This window comes from Pyrus communis, chromosome 14 (assembly GCF_041283825.1).
Source record: "Pyrus communis isolate YQ-2024b chromosome 14, ASM4128382v1, whole genome shotgun sequence".
In the NCBI taxonomy this organism is placed as follows: Eukaryota; Viridiplantae; Streptophyta; class Magnoliopsida; order Rosales; family Rosaceae; genus Pyrus; species Pyrus communis.
Window position 1 is genome coordinate 26,092,030 of NC_142578.1, and position 18,309 is coordinate 26,110,338.

The 18,309-nt window shown below is 36.6% G+C and overlaps 3 protein-coding genes across 8 annotated transcripts; all 3 read right to left on the minus strand.

The window, feature by feature from the left end:
* Positions 1 to 586: 586 nt before the first annotated feature.
* Positions 587 to 2,581, minus strand: LOC137712074 (LOB domain-containing protein 20-like). The gene is made up of 2 exons (XM_068451220.2): positions 2,051 to 2,581; positions 587 to 987 (listed from the first exon to the last, which is right to left on the minus strand). The coding sequence occupies exons 1-2, from the start codon at positions 2,465 to 2,467 to the stop codon at positions 664 to 666; spliced, it is 741 nt and encodes a 246-aa protein (XP_068307321.2). The 5' UTR covers positions 2,468 to 2,581; the 3' UTR covers positions 587 to 663.
* A 1,233-nt stretch (positions 2,582 to 3,814) lies between these two features.
* Positions 3,815 to 8,887, minus strand: LOC137713465 (putative inactive leucine-rich repeat receptor-like protein kinase At3g03770). Of its 5 annotated transcripts, none has more exons than XM_088684493.1 (9): positions 8,345 to 8,581; positions 7,832 to 8,012; positions 6,366 to 7,725; positions 6,073 to 6,206; positions 5,679 to 5,919; positions 5,366 to 5,571; positions 5,213 to 5,283; positions 4,906 to 5,017; positions 3,815 to 4,505 (listed from the first exon to the last, which is right to left on the minus strand). In XM_088684493.1, the coding sequence occupies exons 3-9, from the start codon at positions 7,699 to 7,701 to the stop codon at positions 4,233 to 4,235; spliced, it is 2,373 nt and encodes a 790-aa protein (XP_088540619.1). In that variant the 5' UTR covers positions 7,702 to 7,725; positions 7,832 to 8,012; positions 8,345 to 8,581; the 3' UTR covers positions 3,815 to 4,232. The 5 variants fall into 5 exon arrangements, with proteins under 5 accessions (XP_088540619.1, XP_088540618.1, XP_088540621.1 ...); XM_088684492.1 differs by having other exon boundaries at positions 6,366 to 7,750; positions 8,345 to 8,483; XM_088684495.1 differs by lacking the exon at positions 7,832 to 8,012 and having other exon boundaries at positions 6,366 to 7,715; positions 8,345 to 8,887.
* Positions 8,888 to 12,050: 3,163 nt separating this feature from the next.
* LOC137713236 (plant cysteine oxidase 2) lies at positions 12,051 to 15,514 on the minus strand. Of its 2 annotated transcripts, none has more exons than XM_068452520.2 (5): positions 14,893 to 15,514; positions 13,950 to 14,047; positions 13,610 to 13,766; positions 13,307 to 13,510; positions 12,051 to 12,745 (listed from the first exon to the last, which is right to left on the minus strand). In XM_068452520.2, exons 1-5 carry the CDS (start codon positions 15,026 to 15,028, stop codon positions 12,615 to 12,617), a joined length of 726 nt encoding a protein of 241 aa, XP_068308621.2. In that variant the 5' UTR covers positions 15,029 to 15,514; the 3' UTR covers positions 12,051 to 12,614. The 2 variants fall into 2 exon arrangements, with proteins under 2 accessions (XP_068308621.2, XP_088540811.1); XM_088684685.1 differs by having other exon boundaries at positions 13,950 to 14,099; positions 14,893 to 15,397.
* Positions 15,515 to 18,309: the final 2,795 nt, after the last annotated feature.

The window sequence follows — 18,309 nt, forward strand, 5'->3', positions numbered from 1 at the left end:
GCCATTCTAATCAGAAGACACTTTACCATATGATTAATGTTTCCACACCGTTAGTTATTTTTAGCCATTTTAAGATAAGCAAATGACTTTCATGCACTTGTTTCTCTCTTAGCAAATCTTTTTATTTTTGGTGTTTGGATCAAATGGAGTAAAGAATAATCACGGGACAAAAATAAGCAGAGACGTATATGAGGAGAAAAAATGTGTGCAAAAGTCATTTCACTTTTAGATGTGTTCATATGCTATATTCTCTCACAAAGATTTCAGGGTTCACAATAATGCAGACCCTCCAAATTTCTAGTGGTTTTAAGAACGCATCTCTTTGTTCCCAAAACCACAAAAAAAAAAAAAAAAATTAGAACTACTACGCATCTCAAACTTTTAGTTTCTCACATTGACCTTGATGTTTGAAATCATATGCATTTTATGCTTTATGGTTACTCGAATATTTGTTCCTTCGTGAAATTGACAACTTTTGGACATATATGAAAGGTGTAAAATCTTACTCTTGGACATATATGGCGAATTGGGAAGAAAAAAAAAAAGAGAGAGTGTAGTTTGACTATAACGATCGATATAGATGATAGCAAGCGAATTTTGAAGAGTTTGCATGAAAAATATAGAAAGTTTAGATATGTAAAATAAGGAAGAGAAAATTCTAAACTAATATCGATTATTGGCGAACAAGAGGGGAACTCGACTCTCTTCCTCATCATCTTCATCATCTTGGGATGGCCTTGAAAGTTGAAGAGGCTCCATGAAGCTCTGTGAAGATGGCGCCGCATCGATGTCCAAGTTCGAGGTCAAGCTGCTCATGTTGATTAGGTTAGTGGAGGTGGAGGTGTTGTTGGAGTAAGCAGGCTGTAGCATTAGTGCCATGTTCTGTTGCTGCTGCTGCGAGGTGATTTGGAGAGCATTTGCAAATGCAAACCTGCTGTTTATCAGCTGAGTTTGCACCGTTGCTAGCTCGGCTTGCAAAGATGCAACCTGCATGATATTCATGTCACAACCGTTAAACTATATATCATATCAGTTTGTAGAAAATATGGAAGAGAATGCTTTATGGAAAATATGAAAGAGAATGCTTTTTCTCGTTTATTTTTCTCTACAAGATTACAAGGATATATATACATAATACAAATGTGTAGGTAGGACAAGGTAGCCGTCCTAGTGTGTAGGTAGGACAAGGTAGGACGGTTGTAGAGGACAAGGTAGCCTAGTGTGTAGGTAGGACAAGGTAGGACGGCTGTAGGACGGCTAGTGTGTAGGTAGGACAAGGTAAGACGGCTGTAGGACGGCTTGACGGCTTATTCTTCCAATAATAATATTATATACAATTACACAAGGACTCCAACCATATTCCTTATTTGTCTAACACAGTTAGCCATACGTATACGTTTCAATGAGTGTATATGTGTGTACGGTTTGACTGTTTTGCCGGTGATTTGCATCTTAACTGGAGCCTTCCGGTCATGATAACTCACGTCATCTTCATGAACGTTAAAGTAAACTTGTTTTCTTATCGATACGTCATTCATATGACAAATCTCAAGTGCAACAATAAATACAATTTATTGATACGTCACAACATAAAAGTAATTGTCAATTAAGACCTTTAAAACGACTCTTTTACGTATTTTCTTAACCATTACATACATTTATTAGCTATTTAAAAAGGAAAACTAATGAAAAAATTTTGAAAACTTTGAGTTTTAACGATAAAGACAAAATAAAGGGTAAAGTGAATAGCACTAGGATTGACTTTTTAGTGTAAAAATGTGATTTTTCGTTAAAGTAAACACTACCGCGGACTTTTCATTAAAAGTCCCTATTTAAAACTGTGTATTTCTTTTCTCAATGTTACATCTTGAAAACTGACATTCTCCATTATTATTAGAGTGATTTTCCTTTACTTGCAAAAAGATCTCCTCCTTCACAAGAATTAATAGGCCAATAATTTCCATGACGGCAACAGATTAGAGAGAGATAATAATTTGTACGTGTAGAGATAATGGATGAATAAACATGTTAATATACGAGTTAATGAAACCTGTTGTTGCAAAGCAAGTACGGTGGAGACACAACCGTAAACGGGGTCGGAGAGCCTAGCTTGAGCCTCGTAGGTGATGGTAATGACAGCGTCATGCCGGCGGTTCAAGGGAATGTGCAACAAAAGCTTCGATACATTACTCGCCCCAAACACCTTGTGCACCGCGGCAAAGCGTGCAGCTCCTTGGTCTGAACCGAAATGGGGTGCGAATATGCACCCACTTATGCACTTCCTCCTCAAAAACTTGCACGCCCCACATGGAGCTGCACCACTACCTGAACCTACTACATTACTAGTTGTTGTTGTCGTTCTGACTGCCGCCTCCATAGAAGCGCGCTTTCCTCCCCCTCTGCTGGATGTGCCCTTCCTTCGGCCCTCAGACGTGCCATGATCTCCTTGTACTGGCTGATCAGCCATCAAGTAATTAATGGAAATAATATTGGAAGGACTAGCTAATTAACAAGTTGGCCTATAGGTGTGTAGGAAGGTATAAATTAAGGGTAATTTAATTAGAGATTTAATAAGTTTTTTTTTTTTTTTTTTTTTTTTTGGGGGGGGGGGGGGTGGGGGGTGGGTGTGTGTGTGTGTGTGTGTGTGGGGGGGGGGGGGGGGGGGTGGTGTGGGGGGTGAGAGAACAAAAGAGAAGGGTGGTGAGTTTGGTGCTTATAAGGAAACTGCCGGAGCTAGCAGTGCACGTTTGTCTCGTGAAATAGTTGGCAACCTGAATGTGCTAAGCCTTTTTTTCTTTCTGAGAGAGAGAGAGAGAGAGACGTTATGGTTGGTGAAGTTGATGGATATTGAGTGAGTGAGTGAGTGAGTGAAATGTGAGTGTGGTAGCTGCATGGTGTGTCTGAGGTCCGCGTGCAAAGGCCAGGGAGTAATACGTGAAAGTAGTTTTTATTAACATAGCCCGTGAAACATATCAACCATTTCATTTACTTTTGTTTATAACGCATCAAATGACGTAAAAATTTCAGTTAGTTTTATGAGAAGAGTTTGTTAATTTATTTAGTTTTATGAGAAGAGTTTGTTAATTTATAATATTAAAATCTTAATTAGTTTTATGAAAAGTGGTTTTGTTAATTTATCCTATTAATGGTGTTAGTTTTAAGTATACTAGTATAAAAATGGTAAATGACACTTGTATGGAACTTGTGGAAGGTTGTCTTCGATCATGGATAGGCAGGCACAAGATTTGTATTGCCCGTAGCGTGTGGGATGCGGAAAAGCTCAAAGTGCATGGGTGCACATGTCATGCATAATCTTTTACCTGTAGTTAATAACAAAATTAATAGAGAAATACTGAGCAAGATGTTTATGTTTTAATGAGGAAAACATGCACTTGGATTAAGTCTGATATGGTGAAAACATAACATGTCAGTATGTTCTGTTGATAATATATATGACACTGGTCATCCTTAAATTTTTATGGTCAAAGCAAAAGGTTCAAAAATGACACATTCTATATTAAATGAAAAATGTTACAGATTTTATTTCTTTCTATGTGCTTTTTTTTTTTTTTTTTTTTTGGTTAAGCTTTAACACAATCTAAATTTACGATAAAATAGAGGCCAAGTCTGGTAATGTAGACTTGTAACTAAGTAGGCATTAAAGTGATTGATGACCGATGGATCCTTGGTAAAGCATGGTATTTGAAATATGTTCACCACCATATGATGATATGAGATCCTTTAAACACGCTCTAAGCTACTCGGATTAGTAGGCGACCCCCCACAATGAGTGTAGCAAACAAACAAACACACATTTGGAATCAACTAAAAAAAAAGAATTATATAAAGAAATTTTACAGACTTAAAAGGGAGAATGAGAGAGGATAGATGGGGATAGAAGGTAAATAACGTTTGCTCAGTATAAGTAGTACGCTGGACACATACGATCCCTTGTAAACCAAGAAATCTGGATAGAAGGTAAAGAACGTTTACACTCCTTAATTTACAGTTGTGACTTAAAAACCAAGAGATCTCTAAACTGCTGCAGAACATAGATCACCGGCCGGCAAGGCATGGTTCGCCATCAGTTGATCCCTTTAAGGTCTTCAGTAACCTATGATGCCGGATATGAGTAATGCAACATCTTTCTCGGCGGAAGTCATTAATTCTCTCTGTGTAGCTAGCTGTGGCTTGAATTCTCAAGCATAAAAAAAAACTCCGGTAACTCACAACTAAAAGGTGAGGCGTGGAGGTTGTGAAGGTGAAACCGGAGAGCCCTCACTGCTCTGGGATTCTCCTCCTTGCCATGCATCCTGAACTTGTTCAGCATACTGCAAGTTCCACAGAACATCCTCAATAGAAGGCCTTTCTGATGGATCCTTGCGCAGACACCGAACACAAATTTCCATCATTGTCTTCACTGACTGATCCAAGCACGTCTGCTTAACCCGTGGATCAACCACGCTTCTTCGAGCTTCATCATCAGCTGTAAGGGCCACTTGTAGCTGCATATCATCAACGAATATATATAAGTTAACTACTTATTTCCCATATTAGTATATTACCGTTCCTGGCAAGGGAAAAAAGAGGAACTATTTTCAGAAATAATAAGGATATCAATGCAAGTTTTTTAGAGTTCGATCTGAGTAATGGCCAGAATTTAGAGGAAACCTAAGCATTTACATAATAAGAAGGAAAGGAAGCTTTATGGTTGAAGGAATTGGTTTAAGAATTTGAAAGCTCAGTTGTGAAATTAGCCAACACTAAGTCTTCCATGAAAGGTCGAAAAACCATAAGGTCTGCGAGAGCATTGCAGGCAGCGTGGGAGATATTGAAAGATCTTGTTTCCTGAAAAATTAAAATGGATCTTTTGAAGAAAATATAAGAAAGGCAAGTTTCTTTTACCTGATCTTCTAAAACCTCGATCTGAGCCTCAGACTTCACCGGCCTCCCCTTGATCATTTCCAGCAATATTACTCCAAAGTCATGAACATCAGTCCTATCGTCGTCTTTCTTTCTGTCAACCAACATAGCACAACGGTTACAATGCAATACTGTGAAGGTAGCGAGAGGTGACAAGGTGTCGACAAGAGCAAAGGCGTGCTAAGATTATGATCAAATGTAATTAAAATTAAAAAGTTCCTATGAATGGTGCATTTAAGTGTTTTAGTATACATGTAGCTTAAAGTGATTGAAAATTTTCATTGCAGACCTTGCACCGGTACTGGAAGTTACACATCTGCTCGAAGAGACTCCATGACCACCCGGCGAGGAGGAGCATATCTGAAAACCAGTGCATAATGATCTGCCTCGAGAAATCGAATGGACAATCCCCCAATGAATTAATTACAACATAATGTTTTACCTGTTCCATATTTTCTTCTAACAGAGGAAGGTTGTAACTGCTAATTTTCGCAACAAAATTCTGATCCAGTAAAATGTCTGTTATTTTAAGATTATTTGAAAATACACCAGGCATGATCCCCGTGTGCAAAAACTGAATGCCCTTTGCTATGCCTATTGCAGCTGCTATGCGTTGTGTCCACGCAAGTGATCGTCTGGGATGTCCCCCTTCCGAAGAGAAAAAACAGAACGGAAAATTCCAGATAAATGTGTGAAATCAAAAGAAAAGAAGGTCATGGTGGAGAAACTAAATAAAATATTTCATGATGAGTTACCAGATATCCAGCTCCGAAGTGTGCCATTTGGTACATATTCGAAGACAAGAAATATTCTGCTGACGCTCGAATCATCCAAGTAACACTCAAAGCAGTGTCCAAGTGCGCTGACCAAATGGCGATGCCGTAGTTTCATAATTAGCTCTATATGGTGCATGAAATTTTCAGTGCTGTGACTTCCTTTCATTTTCAAGCATCTGATGGCAACAAAAGAACCATCCTTCAACTGGCCTCTGTACATCTGAAACCACAAAAGGAACGAAAACACCAGCTAACGACCATTAATTTAAGATCAGAAGAAATTGTAATTCTACGATGTGATTCATAGTTAATCACACAAAACTGCATTCAAAAGCTCAATACCACTTGAAAATAAAATGTTTATGTTATGTACCTGTCCATGTGAGCCTTCACCCATGAAAGTAGACGTATCAAAGTTTTGTGTAGCGTCCTCAAGTTCCTCGAGTGAAAAGGTTCGATAACCTGGAAGGCCAAGCGCTCCCGACTTCATTGTTTGAGATATATATCCTTTAGGCATAAGCAGAATATCAGACTATCAGACATTTTGAATAAACTGGAAAATTTAACCAATCAACATCCAGTACTTATGCTTTTCCTTTCTCATAATTTATTTTTGTGTGTATGCGAGTGTGCGTGTGTGTGAGCGACAGAGAGATGAGAACTTACTTGCATCTGATAGTAACTTTGAGGTATATCCACTTGATGCATTCTCTGTTATTGATCTTGTTGGAGATTTCTTCGTTGTCTTGTTGGCATTCATTCTTCTATATACGAAGAAGATTACACCGAAAAGTAGAACACATCCGAAAAGCGCTCCAATTATACCCAAGGCAAGGGCTGCTTTGGAGGCTTGCTTTCGCTTGCTTCGGTCAGGTACTATTCCAACAGCTAACGCCTCATTGTGGCAAAATGGAAGCGGATGTTGATTTTGATTACTAGTAGCTAAACAATTGCTTGCATACAGGAAAACCTTGTTCTTAGAATCCGACTCAAGACATTTTGGCAAGCTTCCAGTCAAAAGATTCGAGGATAAATCCACAACTTTAAGTTCAGCATTGCAAGATGAATTTTCGAAAAGCATTCCTGTGAATTTATTTCCTGAAAAATTAAGGTAAGTAATCGAAGGTAGAGATAGCAGCGATGGAGGAAATGGCCCCACGAACATGTTGGAAGAAACGTCTAGACATTGTAGCTGATAATAGGAGCTCAATTCAGCAGGGATGGAAGACCGAAATTTGTTCTTTCTCAGTACAAGGGTGACCAACTTTTTCCCAAGTTTCGGAAACTGAGGTCCAAAAGCATTATCTCCCACTTCAAGAACTTGAAGGTTCGTCAAACGACTAAAATCAGGCAGTTCCCCATAGAAGTGGTTATGAGAAAGCCCGAGAAGTCTAAGACTTTCCAACTCACTCAATGAACTCGGCAAGGATGAATTGAACAAGTTCTTCTTCAAACTCAAAACAGATAAAACTGGTAGCGAACCCAGCCCTTCTGGAAGCAGTCCAGAAAACATGTTGTCATCGAGTATAAGTGTCTGGAGGCTTGTTAGAGAGGAAAGCTCTGGAGGGATGGTGCCATACAAGAAATTTGAGGTCACATTAAGTATTTCGAGTGATGATAAACGTGCGATTTTACCAGGCAAGTTTCCCCATAAACCAAGAGAGACCAATGTGAGGACTTTCAAGCTCGGAAGCTTAACCAGAGTTGTTACAAAGGAATCAATTGAAAAGTTTCGAGGCAACAAAGGAGCAGGTTTTTCGCCGATTATATGCAGCTGGGTCATGTTCCCTTCGTAGCATGAGACCGCAAAAGAAGAATTCACTTCAATGTTGCAAAAATCTGTGTAGTTATTCAAGCTTTTCGAGACAGTTGGAAAGTTTAGGAGTTGCGTAATTCTCATAAGGGTCAGAGCTTCGGAGGATTGGTGCTGTTCGGAATCACGAACTGAAAATATAATGACAGCAAGAACCAAAGGCAGAGAACAGAGAGAGCGTTTTGCCATAGCAGTTCCAGTTACTGCATTCAGCTTCCCAAAACCATATACAAAAACCCTACGATCAGATTAACATGATATATAAAAAAAAAAACATATATAAACATATGATCAAAATATAAGAAATTCAAGTCTTTACTTATCAAATTCCAACTGAAATTTCTGTTTTATCGATTTCGCATCAGAACACAAGTTTATGCAGGAATCAAAGAGCTCAATGGATTGAAGATTGAACAAATAGCTCAATGACTTTGAGATCCAAACAAATCCAGGAAAATAATGATGATTACAAATCCACAAGCTATTGCTTTTCCAAATCCCTGTGAAAACAAATTAACAGGATCGATACGTTCAGAAAGACGAGTCATTGGCCTGCTACTAACCACACCACACCGGTACGTCAAGATTTCGTTGGTTACAATTTTACTAAACAAATGATTGTTACTTCAGCTTCAAAAGAAAGTAAATATTCACCAAAAACTGCTCCAATAAAAACATAGAAATCCCCTCCAACAAAAGAAAGGAAAACTTTCAAACTACAACACAAACAGCAAGATTTTCGACCAAAAGAAAAACCAACTCAGATAATTATTAAACAGAAACAAATTTAAGCAAAATCCAACAAAATATAATAAATAAATAACACACTGACCTGCCTATTGCTTCAGAAAATCCCAAAGTTTTGTGAACCACTCGTTGAATCCAACAGTCAGCAGTTTCAGAGGTGCCCGAAAATCTTAGTGACTGACAAACGAAAGAGATTGAGTTTCTTCTTCTCTTCTCTCTTCTCCACAAGTCAGCTTCTGGTTTGCTTTCTGGTTGTAGTTTGCATAACACAACAAGACAGTCTAGTCACAACTTGAAACTGACGTTTTATTTTTTAATATTTATTTTAGTTAGTTTTCTCTGTGTTTTTATTTTTGCCTTTCTGGAATATATTCTTGTGCTTTTTGGAAAGCTAAACTCAAGGGGCAGCCATGGTTGGACTGCAACTGAAAGCAAAAGCCAAAAAAAAAAATATTCCTTCAGAGGAGAATGGAAGCTTTATTTCACTGTAACTGTCTGTGAGTGTGGAAGATTGTCGAAGAGCGTAAATATAAAAAATCACGTCGGAAAATTAACAAAAATAAATATTACGTATATTGTGTTGTTCTATTTTTTAGTTACATCGAGACTTTTAACAGTAAAACTCTTTATTCATCATGATGTGCATGTTGAAAGACAATACTAAAGCGACTAGTAGTACACTGCTGACCTGTCTTTATGAAATTTTGAGAGAAGTCGATCTACTAATAATATTCTCTGAATTCCAGATTGATTTCGAAGATTATAATTTATTTAAAAAATGGGAAACAGTAAAATAAAAAGGTAGGCAGGGCAAGGAGCCAAAGGCAACACAATGGGTGTAAGCTTTCGCTTTCTGACTGTGGTGGTGTGGTCAGCTTTGGCTTTCCATCCACACGTCACGTGCTGGTGTAGCCCTGGCCCACTCTCTCCACATAATCTGTTGCTTTTCGCACCTTTTTCTACTTTCCCTTCTGCAACCGTCAACTCTCTCTCTCTCTCTCTCTCTCTCTCTCTCACATTTGTAATTTGTTCCCAAATAAAACTTGTTACACAAGGTTTTTAATTAGTGACGATGAATTTTGCAAAACTTCGTCACCATAAGTTTCTTAAAATTCACACTAAACATTGTGGAGATGTTTTAATCGACGGAACTTCATTCTAGCTAAACTAAGCTAATAAAAAAAATTGTGTTGCGAGTCCTGTTCTAAAAATCCTTCCCTATAGCCGTCTAGGCCCTGCCTAGACGCTAGATAACTGGTCATCGTCCCAATTAATATTTGGGCGTTTGAAAACTAAGAAAGGGCATTTAGACCTACTGAGGCGCCGACCTACACTGCCTAGGCACCCGCCTAGCTCACCTAGACTGGCCTAGACTCGCCTAGGCACCCGCCTAGGTTGCGACTCACTTTGATAGAAAATAGAACTTTCATTTCGCATTTTATTTTTTTCAATAAATTATAAGAGACTTGTTGAATACTTAAACGAACAGACATTATATGTTTGTTCCCCATGTTTTCATTATGTTCCAATACTTCATAATATATGTGTCATTCTACTTTGTAGTTTATGATGTAATTATATATATTTTAAGTATAAATGGACACTTATTTACACGAAATATAATAGATTCACTTAAATCTGTCTAATCCGCCTAAGTGCCTACCTAGACGCTAGGCCCTAACCGGCCACCCGACTAGCGTCTAACATCTTTTAGAACCTCTCACGACAATATAATATAAAATATGAACTGCACACAAAATTTGATTGATTTAAAGATCAAACTTTGTGTCTTGAGACGAGCCGGTCACAAGATTTATTTTAAAATCTTACAAACCCTTCATTTCATGTTAAATTTTTATTATTTTGTCATGATTTTATTTCATTTGTTGCAACATCTTCTCATATTTCCATTGAGGATACCAGCCTTCGAACCCACAACAATGAGAATTCATGCTTCCACACTTCACCACAATGGTAGGAAGAATGGATGAGCTCAAGAAATTGTGCGACATCATAAGGACAAAGGAGGTCAATAAGGAAAAGCATTTTCCTATGTTTTGTGTGCGTTGGGACACAATTGGAGACTTTAGGTTCAAAGACCAACTTATTTAAAGTGGAAGAATCAAATAACATGGAATTGAGAGCTTTTTAACGTCACACAATCACACATATTCTTACTTTTTTTTCTTTTCTTTATAAAAATTAATCGATAATGAGGGAGCAAAAATCTTGAGTTAAGGATATCAGTTGTTATCTACCTCGACAAATAATATGAAAGATGACGAAATCGAATTTAACGTACCGTAAGAATGAACATTCTTAAGTAACTCAACTACAAATCATTTTTTTATTCTTATCTTTTTTTCTTTTCCTTTCACTTTCATAATCTAGGACTTGACTATAATACGTACATTTATTTTATACATTCATCATCTAACAGTTAGATATGATCAGATATATAATATCCCATCTTATTATTTTTACACATTTACTAAATACATTCACCACTTAACATATGTTATGAATCGTGTATTTACCATCTATCCCAAGCTACCTAGACAGAACAGGCGCATCTTTTCATTTTTTTCTACTCTCTTTTTTCCTACTTTGTATATCCTATAGTTGTAGTAGCTTTGTGAATCTGTTAGGTTCTTGCGACTCTCTGTGCTTAGAGTGAGTCCAGTTTGAGTTTTAGGTATTGTCAAATATAATATTTTTTTTATTGTATATTTAACCGTTAGTTGACGAATACATTAAGTAAATACATGTACTATAACCAACGTTTATTAGTTTCCCATGTATTTCAGAGGTTCAAGCCCATTAGCATTGACAATTCGTTACACACTCCAAGGTTTTAAATGGAGGGTGTTATTTTTATATTACAACGAGGAGGGTAGATTGGGTGCCTGATTAGATATGCTTTATTAAAGGTATAGGCCCCCTGGTCCAGGAGACCCACCTACACCTACGTCATTGTCTCTTTTCCACTTGGTCTAGGACTCATGTGGTCCTATTTCAACTCCTACATTGGGGCCCAACCCACCCCTAATTTGTCTTGAGGCCGTAGATGTCCCCCCGACGTAAGACTCCGTCTCTCAACACTACTCAAATTTTAAGAAAACTAATAAAAAAAGTTTAAAAATTTTAAGTTTTAATGATAAGGACAAAATAAAAATGTAAAGTAAATAATATCATGATTGATTTTTTAATATAAAAATATGATTTTTCGTTAAAATGAAGTACCGAGATCTTTTCGTTAAAATTCCCTTTAATTTTTTGAAACACAAATTTTGTTAGACAGCATCTTAGAACTCAACTCGTGTCTTACGTTGTTGTTCAAAGGTATCGTATAAGTGTGATGTGATTGAAAATTAACAAAAATCAATTTTTTTTATATTTTAATTCAAAGTTTTCTTATCCAAGTAAGAAAATAAAAAGAAAAATTAATAAAAAAAAAATTTGAAAACTTTGAATTTTAATCAAAATGACAAAAAGATATAGTAAGTGAATAGTACCATAAATAACTTTTTAAAGTAAAAATATCATTTTCGTTAAAAAGTAAACAGTACCAAAAATATTTTGTTAAAACTCCCTAAATAAAACTCTTAACAAAACTTTTTAGAAGCTCGTGACATCTAACTAACAAGAGTTATATTCGTGCCACATAACAGTTTTAACAAGTTTATTAAACAGACTTTAACGTGAGAAGGCAAAGTGAGACGTGACACGAGTTTGAGTTTGAGTTTGAGTATCAAGGAATTACGTGCTAAAAGTTGAAAAACAACAAAAAGAAACGAGCAAACCACCGTCTTATAAAAAACATGAGCTCTTTGAGCAACATGATTGTCCAAATACTAAAAATAGGAAAAAGAAGAAACAATGAGACAAAGCTCAACAACCGCCTTATGTCACAAAGTAGTCAAATTCATAAACCATGAACTTAAAGGTAACCAAATCCACCTAACCTTATTTTTTTTTCTTCTAAAAATCTGTAAAACTATGGTACATAAGCAAGAACAAAGTAATGAAATGATGCTCTACATCCATCTTATCTTAAGGGAAGGGATCCGGAGAGGATCCCTTCTACCAAATCCACCCAATCAATCAATTCGGACCTTTGAAATTTGATCCAATGGCTACAAACAGAAGACCCCTTTAAAAGTTATAATAACTTTAGCCGTTTGATCAAATTTTAAAAACCCGAATTAGGTGATTGGGTGAATTTGGTGGAAGGGATCCAGAGAGGATCCCTTTCCTTGTCTTAATTCAAACACTGTACCAAGAAAAATGAGAGATTTCCGTCTAGATCAGAGCGTGGAGACGAATAAATACTCGGAGGACATACATCAGGAGAGCTACGAACTCCTCTCGGTAACTCGTGGACCCAAGTACTCGATTCTATCCATTTCCGCGTACTCAGGCATTTCAATCTCTTCCAACCACCCGTAACTATCGTGTTTCTCTTCAGTTACTACTGCTCCTCCATCTGCGTCGAATTGACAAGCAAATAAGATATAGCTTATAAACTCAAAAGTGCATCAAAATGCCAGTAACAAGTTTCAGTATTTTAACAAGTCTCAGTAAAACATGTTTCAGGAGTTCAAGTTTCTTCAATGGTTAAATAGAATGACCGAGGACCGTGCCCAAGCAGCCTAAGCAGAAAATGGTCAGGTTAAATCATCATGTAGCTGGAGATTTTTGGACCTGTACACAAATATTAAACATATACTGGAGAAGCGAGTGATGAGAATATAAAAACATCCGCTCTACCTATAGCCAATTGAATTTGAGTTCGATGCTCTAAATTTTTAAGAGAGGCCTCATCTCGTAGATTAACATTCTCTTTTTGTATCGCCAAATGGCTCACCAATTGCATCATGCACAATCTCTGATGGTTCCTCCATTCTCCCACATTGCTTGTGTAACTTTTATAAATGCAAGTCCGAGAAAAATCCATACGCACCACGCCATAATTTGGTTGTTTTCACGACAGATCAAAGAAAATAAACTATTTGGCAACTTGTCAAGAAAGCAAAAGTTCACTTACTTGAATAAGCCGCATAGGGATGATCTTTGTAATACGTGCAATCCCGGCCATCTTCTATAGAATAGGGTGGTCCCATCACATCGAGCACTGCACAGGGTGTTACGGCCGTGAAGACATGGATGTTGCCACCTTTTGTTGGATAAAGTACTGATGCTTTGCATGAGGCTGTGAAGACACTATCAGCTTTCAACTCGGCCAGTCTCACTGCAAAATCATCCTACTAGTATTAGATACTGGTTAAGACACAGTCCCAGATAGTTTTTATTTTCGTTTTAATTTTACAGGAGAGTGATATCGACTCACATTGAGGCGCAGGCGTGGAGCCATCTGAATTAACGGGATCAACCCAATCGTATGATTTAATATGCATCTTGCCTAATAGAAGCTTACTGAAAACAGTCATATCTGGATGGTTATGGAGTGGGATAACACCATTTGCTGGAATAAAAAAGCAGCACAACTGCACATGGAAATAAACAGGAGAACCAATCAACAATCGATCAAGTAAACGCTTTTTGAAAACGAAACTTCGCTTTTTTATGTTATTAACATATGGCCATCTAAAAGGAACTAATAATCAGTTGTGCAGAAAGCCACCCAAGTTAATACTGGACCAACTAGGTAGAAAGAAGTACAAACTTACCGAAAATTTGTTGCACTCGTATATGGTTGTATACCTGACCCTAGGAGTGGGGAACCGCAGATCCCCACTTAGCCCAAAATCTTCTGGTCTCATATTATCTACAGCACCACAATAAAATCGGCTTGTGAAGAAGATGGCAGACAATGTTTCCTTCACGCATGAAATGAATCAAATATTTATCCGGACTACATATCACTTTCATACATAACAATTCCATGCCAATGCTTGCCTGCCCCTCTCCTTAATCTTTTCCCCAGCATTACACACACGCACGTCCACGTATAGTACAGATAATTGTACGCCATGATATTCTAGATTCATTATCTATTGCAGGCTACAACATACTAAATCCGATTTTGGACTGCGCACGCTCTCCTTTCTATTTCCTCAAAATCCATCTACGGTGGTAGGAAATATCAGTCAAAATTGTGGTTTACTCCAGGAAAATGCTCCAGAAGCGGGGTGAAATTAAGGTGTGTCGATGTCGCCATGGCCAGACATACAACGCATACAGTCTGGCAGAACCATAATCTTTTGAACAAATAAACATCCTGAACAAATTTTCCCCATTCAGCCACATTACCCCGACACTCCACCAACTACATATTTAGAAAGCAACTCAAATTTGCAATTTTTCCTAAAACAGGAGGAGGTTTATTTCCTAGATACAGCAACGTTATCAAATTCTTTCCTAAATTCGCAAATTTGGACTTTTTCCTAAAACAAAAGGACAGGAATTTTTGTCATAGCACAGACAAACGCACATACATAGATCGAAACGCAACGGATAGGAATTCGAATAGACAAAAACATATGACCATATTCTCAATGTTCCTAGTACAAGATTCGTATAATAAAATATCAATCAAACGTATACGACAACAACACGTGACTGAACTAATCAAAAGTAAAGTATGAAACTTGGTAAATCCGAAAAACGTACCGAGGATGCGACTCAGCTTTTGCACATGGCGAGGCGAAGGAACGGTTCCGGGGCCTTTGAAAGCGTTTCTGCACGCACGAAGGAGCTGTTGCAGCGGAGTTGGAACCCTCGCAGTCCTCGCAGTCCTCATAGTCATATGTATATGTATCTGTGTGTATATATAACTATATATTCACTTCAGATGCAGCACAGAATTTCTCCTTCAAACCCCAGAATTCAATATCCAAATTGAGAAGCAAAGAAGCAAGAAAAGCAACTGATCCGCAAAGCAAAGATTAATTTCAGAATGGTCGGAAGGTGTTTGATGAAATGCCAAAGAGAAGTGAGGCGATGATGATACCGTGTAACAGTGGGAGGGGTGAGGAGATGTAGGATCATATATAAGGATTGAGCCATCGAGAGAGAGAGAGAGAGAGAGAAACCAAAACCAGGGGCGGCACGGATGGAAGTGGTGCGGAAGAGGAAGAAAAGTTCGTAGATTTGTGGGAAAAACAAAGGAAAAATTAAGAGACAAGGTTCTGCAGTTCCGCCATTTGTACCCATAGATTTGAGTTGAAACCAGGGTTTTTGGGCTTAGCTGGCCACGCCAGGATGTGAAATGACCAAATGGCCCATATACGATGGCGAATACTGTTGGCTTTGACCTGGTAATTGGTAATTTGGCTGGGAAAATATCTTGCTCCTCACAACAACCAACCACGTCGCTCTCTCTGGGGTCAATTGTTTTATTTTATTATTATTCTTTTTTTTTTTTGGTTATTGTATTATTATTCTTACTGCGGTTTATTCTCTTTACAAAATTTCGGGGGTGCTTCTTGGTAAAGCACTTTCTGGCAGAAAGTGTCGAAGTGTTTCTTCTAAAATAAGAATACTCTCAAGAGAGAAATTTAAGTTATGAAATGTATTGTGAAGGATTTTGGTGAAAGTCATTAAATGTGTTAGATGAAAATGTTGGAAAGAGGTGAAATATTTTCTTTTTGTATATAGAATTTGTTTGGATGTGTTTTTAAAATGATCGAAAATATTTTTAGTGAAAATATTTTTAGTGAAAATATTTTTAGAACTAATCATTAGTAAAAATGCAAGTAAATTGTAGAAAAATACTTAAAATACTTCCTGGAAGAAGCACATAGAAAGCACTTCAAGTGCTTTTGGAATCCAAAAATATTTTCTCTAAAAATGCTTTCAGTTATTTTAAAAGCACATCTAAACGAGCTCATAAGAAGTTGTCGAATCAAACTCTTATAAATAGAAGTATGTCTGGAACTTCATTACAACACACCAGATCAAAAGTGAAAAACAATAACACCACTATCGCCTTCCTCTCTTTACCTATATCATTTGTGTTATACGTTACACTCGTTTCGCTTCTATCTCTATCAAGGATTATATCTCTCATTTTTGTCTATTTATAATAATTATGTGAATCAGTTCACTTCGTAACTATTTCTTATTTACTAACATATATATTTGATTTTTTTTTTAGTTTTCTTGTAAATCTGTAACAAAATATTAAAACATCAAGAATAAGGCATGTTTCTAAGAGAACTTGTTATTTCCTTCTCGCATTTAGGTAAACATGTCTTTGCGGATAGTACTTTACCACAGTGGAAATTTGTAATTATGCCAATGCATCTTAGTGCAGATTTGATTCGTATCAATATCCTTTTTTTTTTTTTACCACTAACCATTTAACACATTAAATGCAATCATTTGTCAGAAAAATAAAATAATAAACATTGCATTTATGTAATGGGTATGTACCGGCTTTTGTCTTTCTCTCACATTACAGGTAAAAAGAAGAGAGCAGCAAGAGGATGCGCATTCAGTTGCATCTAGCTTTCAAGCAACAAATCCATTATTTAGAATAATTTGACAAATCCATTAACTAGGATACACATTCTCTCGTACACTCGAGCAACAAATCCATTACGCAACTAGAGAATACACATTCTTATATTCAATTTTAATGGCGTCACCTTCCAATAAATACTTTTCATTTGTTCAGAAAATGCAATGATTATTTATTGAAACAATACGCGTGATGAAATAGTGGCATAAGAGAATCTCGCCGGAGATGGCGGAAATTTGGCTGGTCCAAAAAGCAATGAGTGCCATAGGGCTTTCTAGTTTTCAATTCAAGTAGCAAAATCCATTAACTAGAATAATTTGACAATTTGATTAGAAATTTAGAAAGGAAAGTGTTATTGGCACTCCAAAAATCTCATTTTGCACTCCTCACAATTGTACTTTTCTTTCCTAATATAGAAAGTTTGGAATGCAGAATGAGATCTTTGGATTGCTAATAACAATTCCCTTTAAAAATAGGTATTAACTTGAAATTGACAGGATTGACATGTTATAATTACGATCAATTGCATAACTTTCAATTTACTTCTCTTTCTTAACTTTCAATTTTGTTGCATTTCTTTCGACTACTTGAAATTTTTTGTCATTCCTACAATATTACAGAACAAATCTATGCCGGAAACTTAACGAAATGTCGCACTTCTAAGAAGTTGTCGGATTTTGGTAACAGTTATGTGAATCAGTTCACTTCATAACTATTTTTCTTGTTTACGAACATACATATCTGAAAAATTGTCAGATTTCTTGTAAATTGTAATCAAATATTAAAACATCAAGAATAAGGCATGTTTCTAAGTTCTCTTGTTCTTTCCTTCTCGCATTTAAGTAAACATGTCTTTGCATATGGTATTTTACCACATTGGAAAGTTGTAATTATGCTAATGCATCCTAGTACGGGTTTGATTCGCATCAATTTTTCTTTCTCTTTGATCACTAACAATTTAACACACTAAACGCTATCATCTATCAGAAAAAATAATAATAAACATGTTTTTTATGTAATAGCATTGTTCTAAAAATCGGCCTAGGCGCTGGGCGGTGCAGCCTCGCCCTAATTTTGGGCTAGGTGTTAGGAAAAATCGACTGGAAGTTAGGCGGTCCTAGGCGGAGAGTTAGGCGACACCTAGGCCCTTTTTTTAATATCTTTTTAATATTTTTTTATTAATTATGTGCTTTTTTTCTTTTTTTGGTTTCATGGTGTACCTAATTTGTAAATGATGGATTTACTACAAGTTCATCCAATAGTGAAACGAATTGGAGCACTTTTGAGGGGACACATACAAAGAAAAGAAATAAACTAGCTACAACAAGGTTAAATAATTTAGCCTATGTCTAATCCAATACAAGGATCATGATTCATGAATAAGAAGAATTCAGTTTATCATCCAAATCCTCCTCATTATGATTATATGCTTACTATTTTTTAAATATTGAACTTTTTGGATGTATATAATTTGTGTATTCTTCTACTTCTATTTTTGCATTTTATCATTCTTCTATTATCCATACAAGTATAATTTTATTTTTAGGTGCAAATAGGTTCTTATT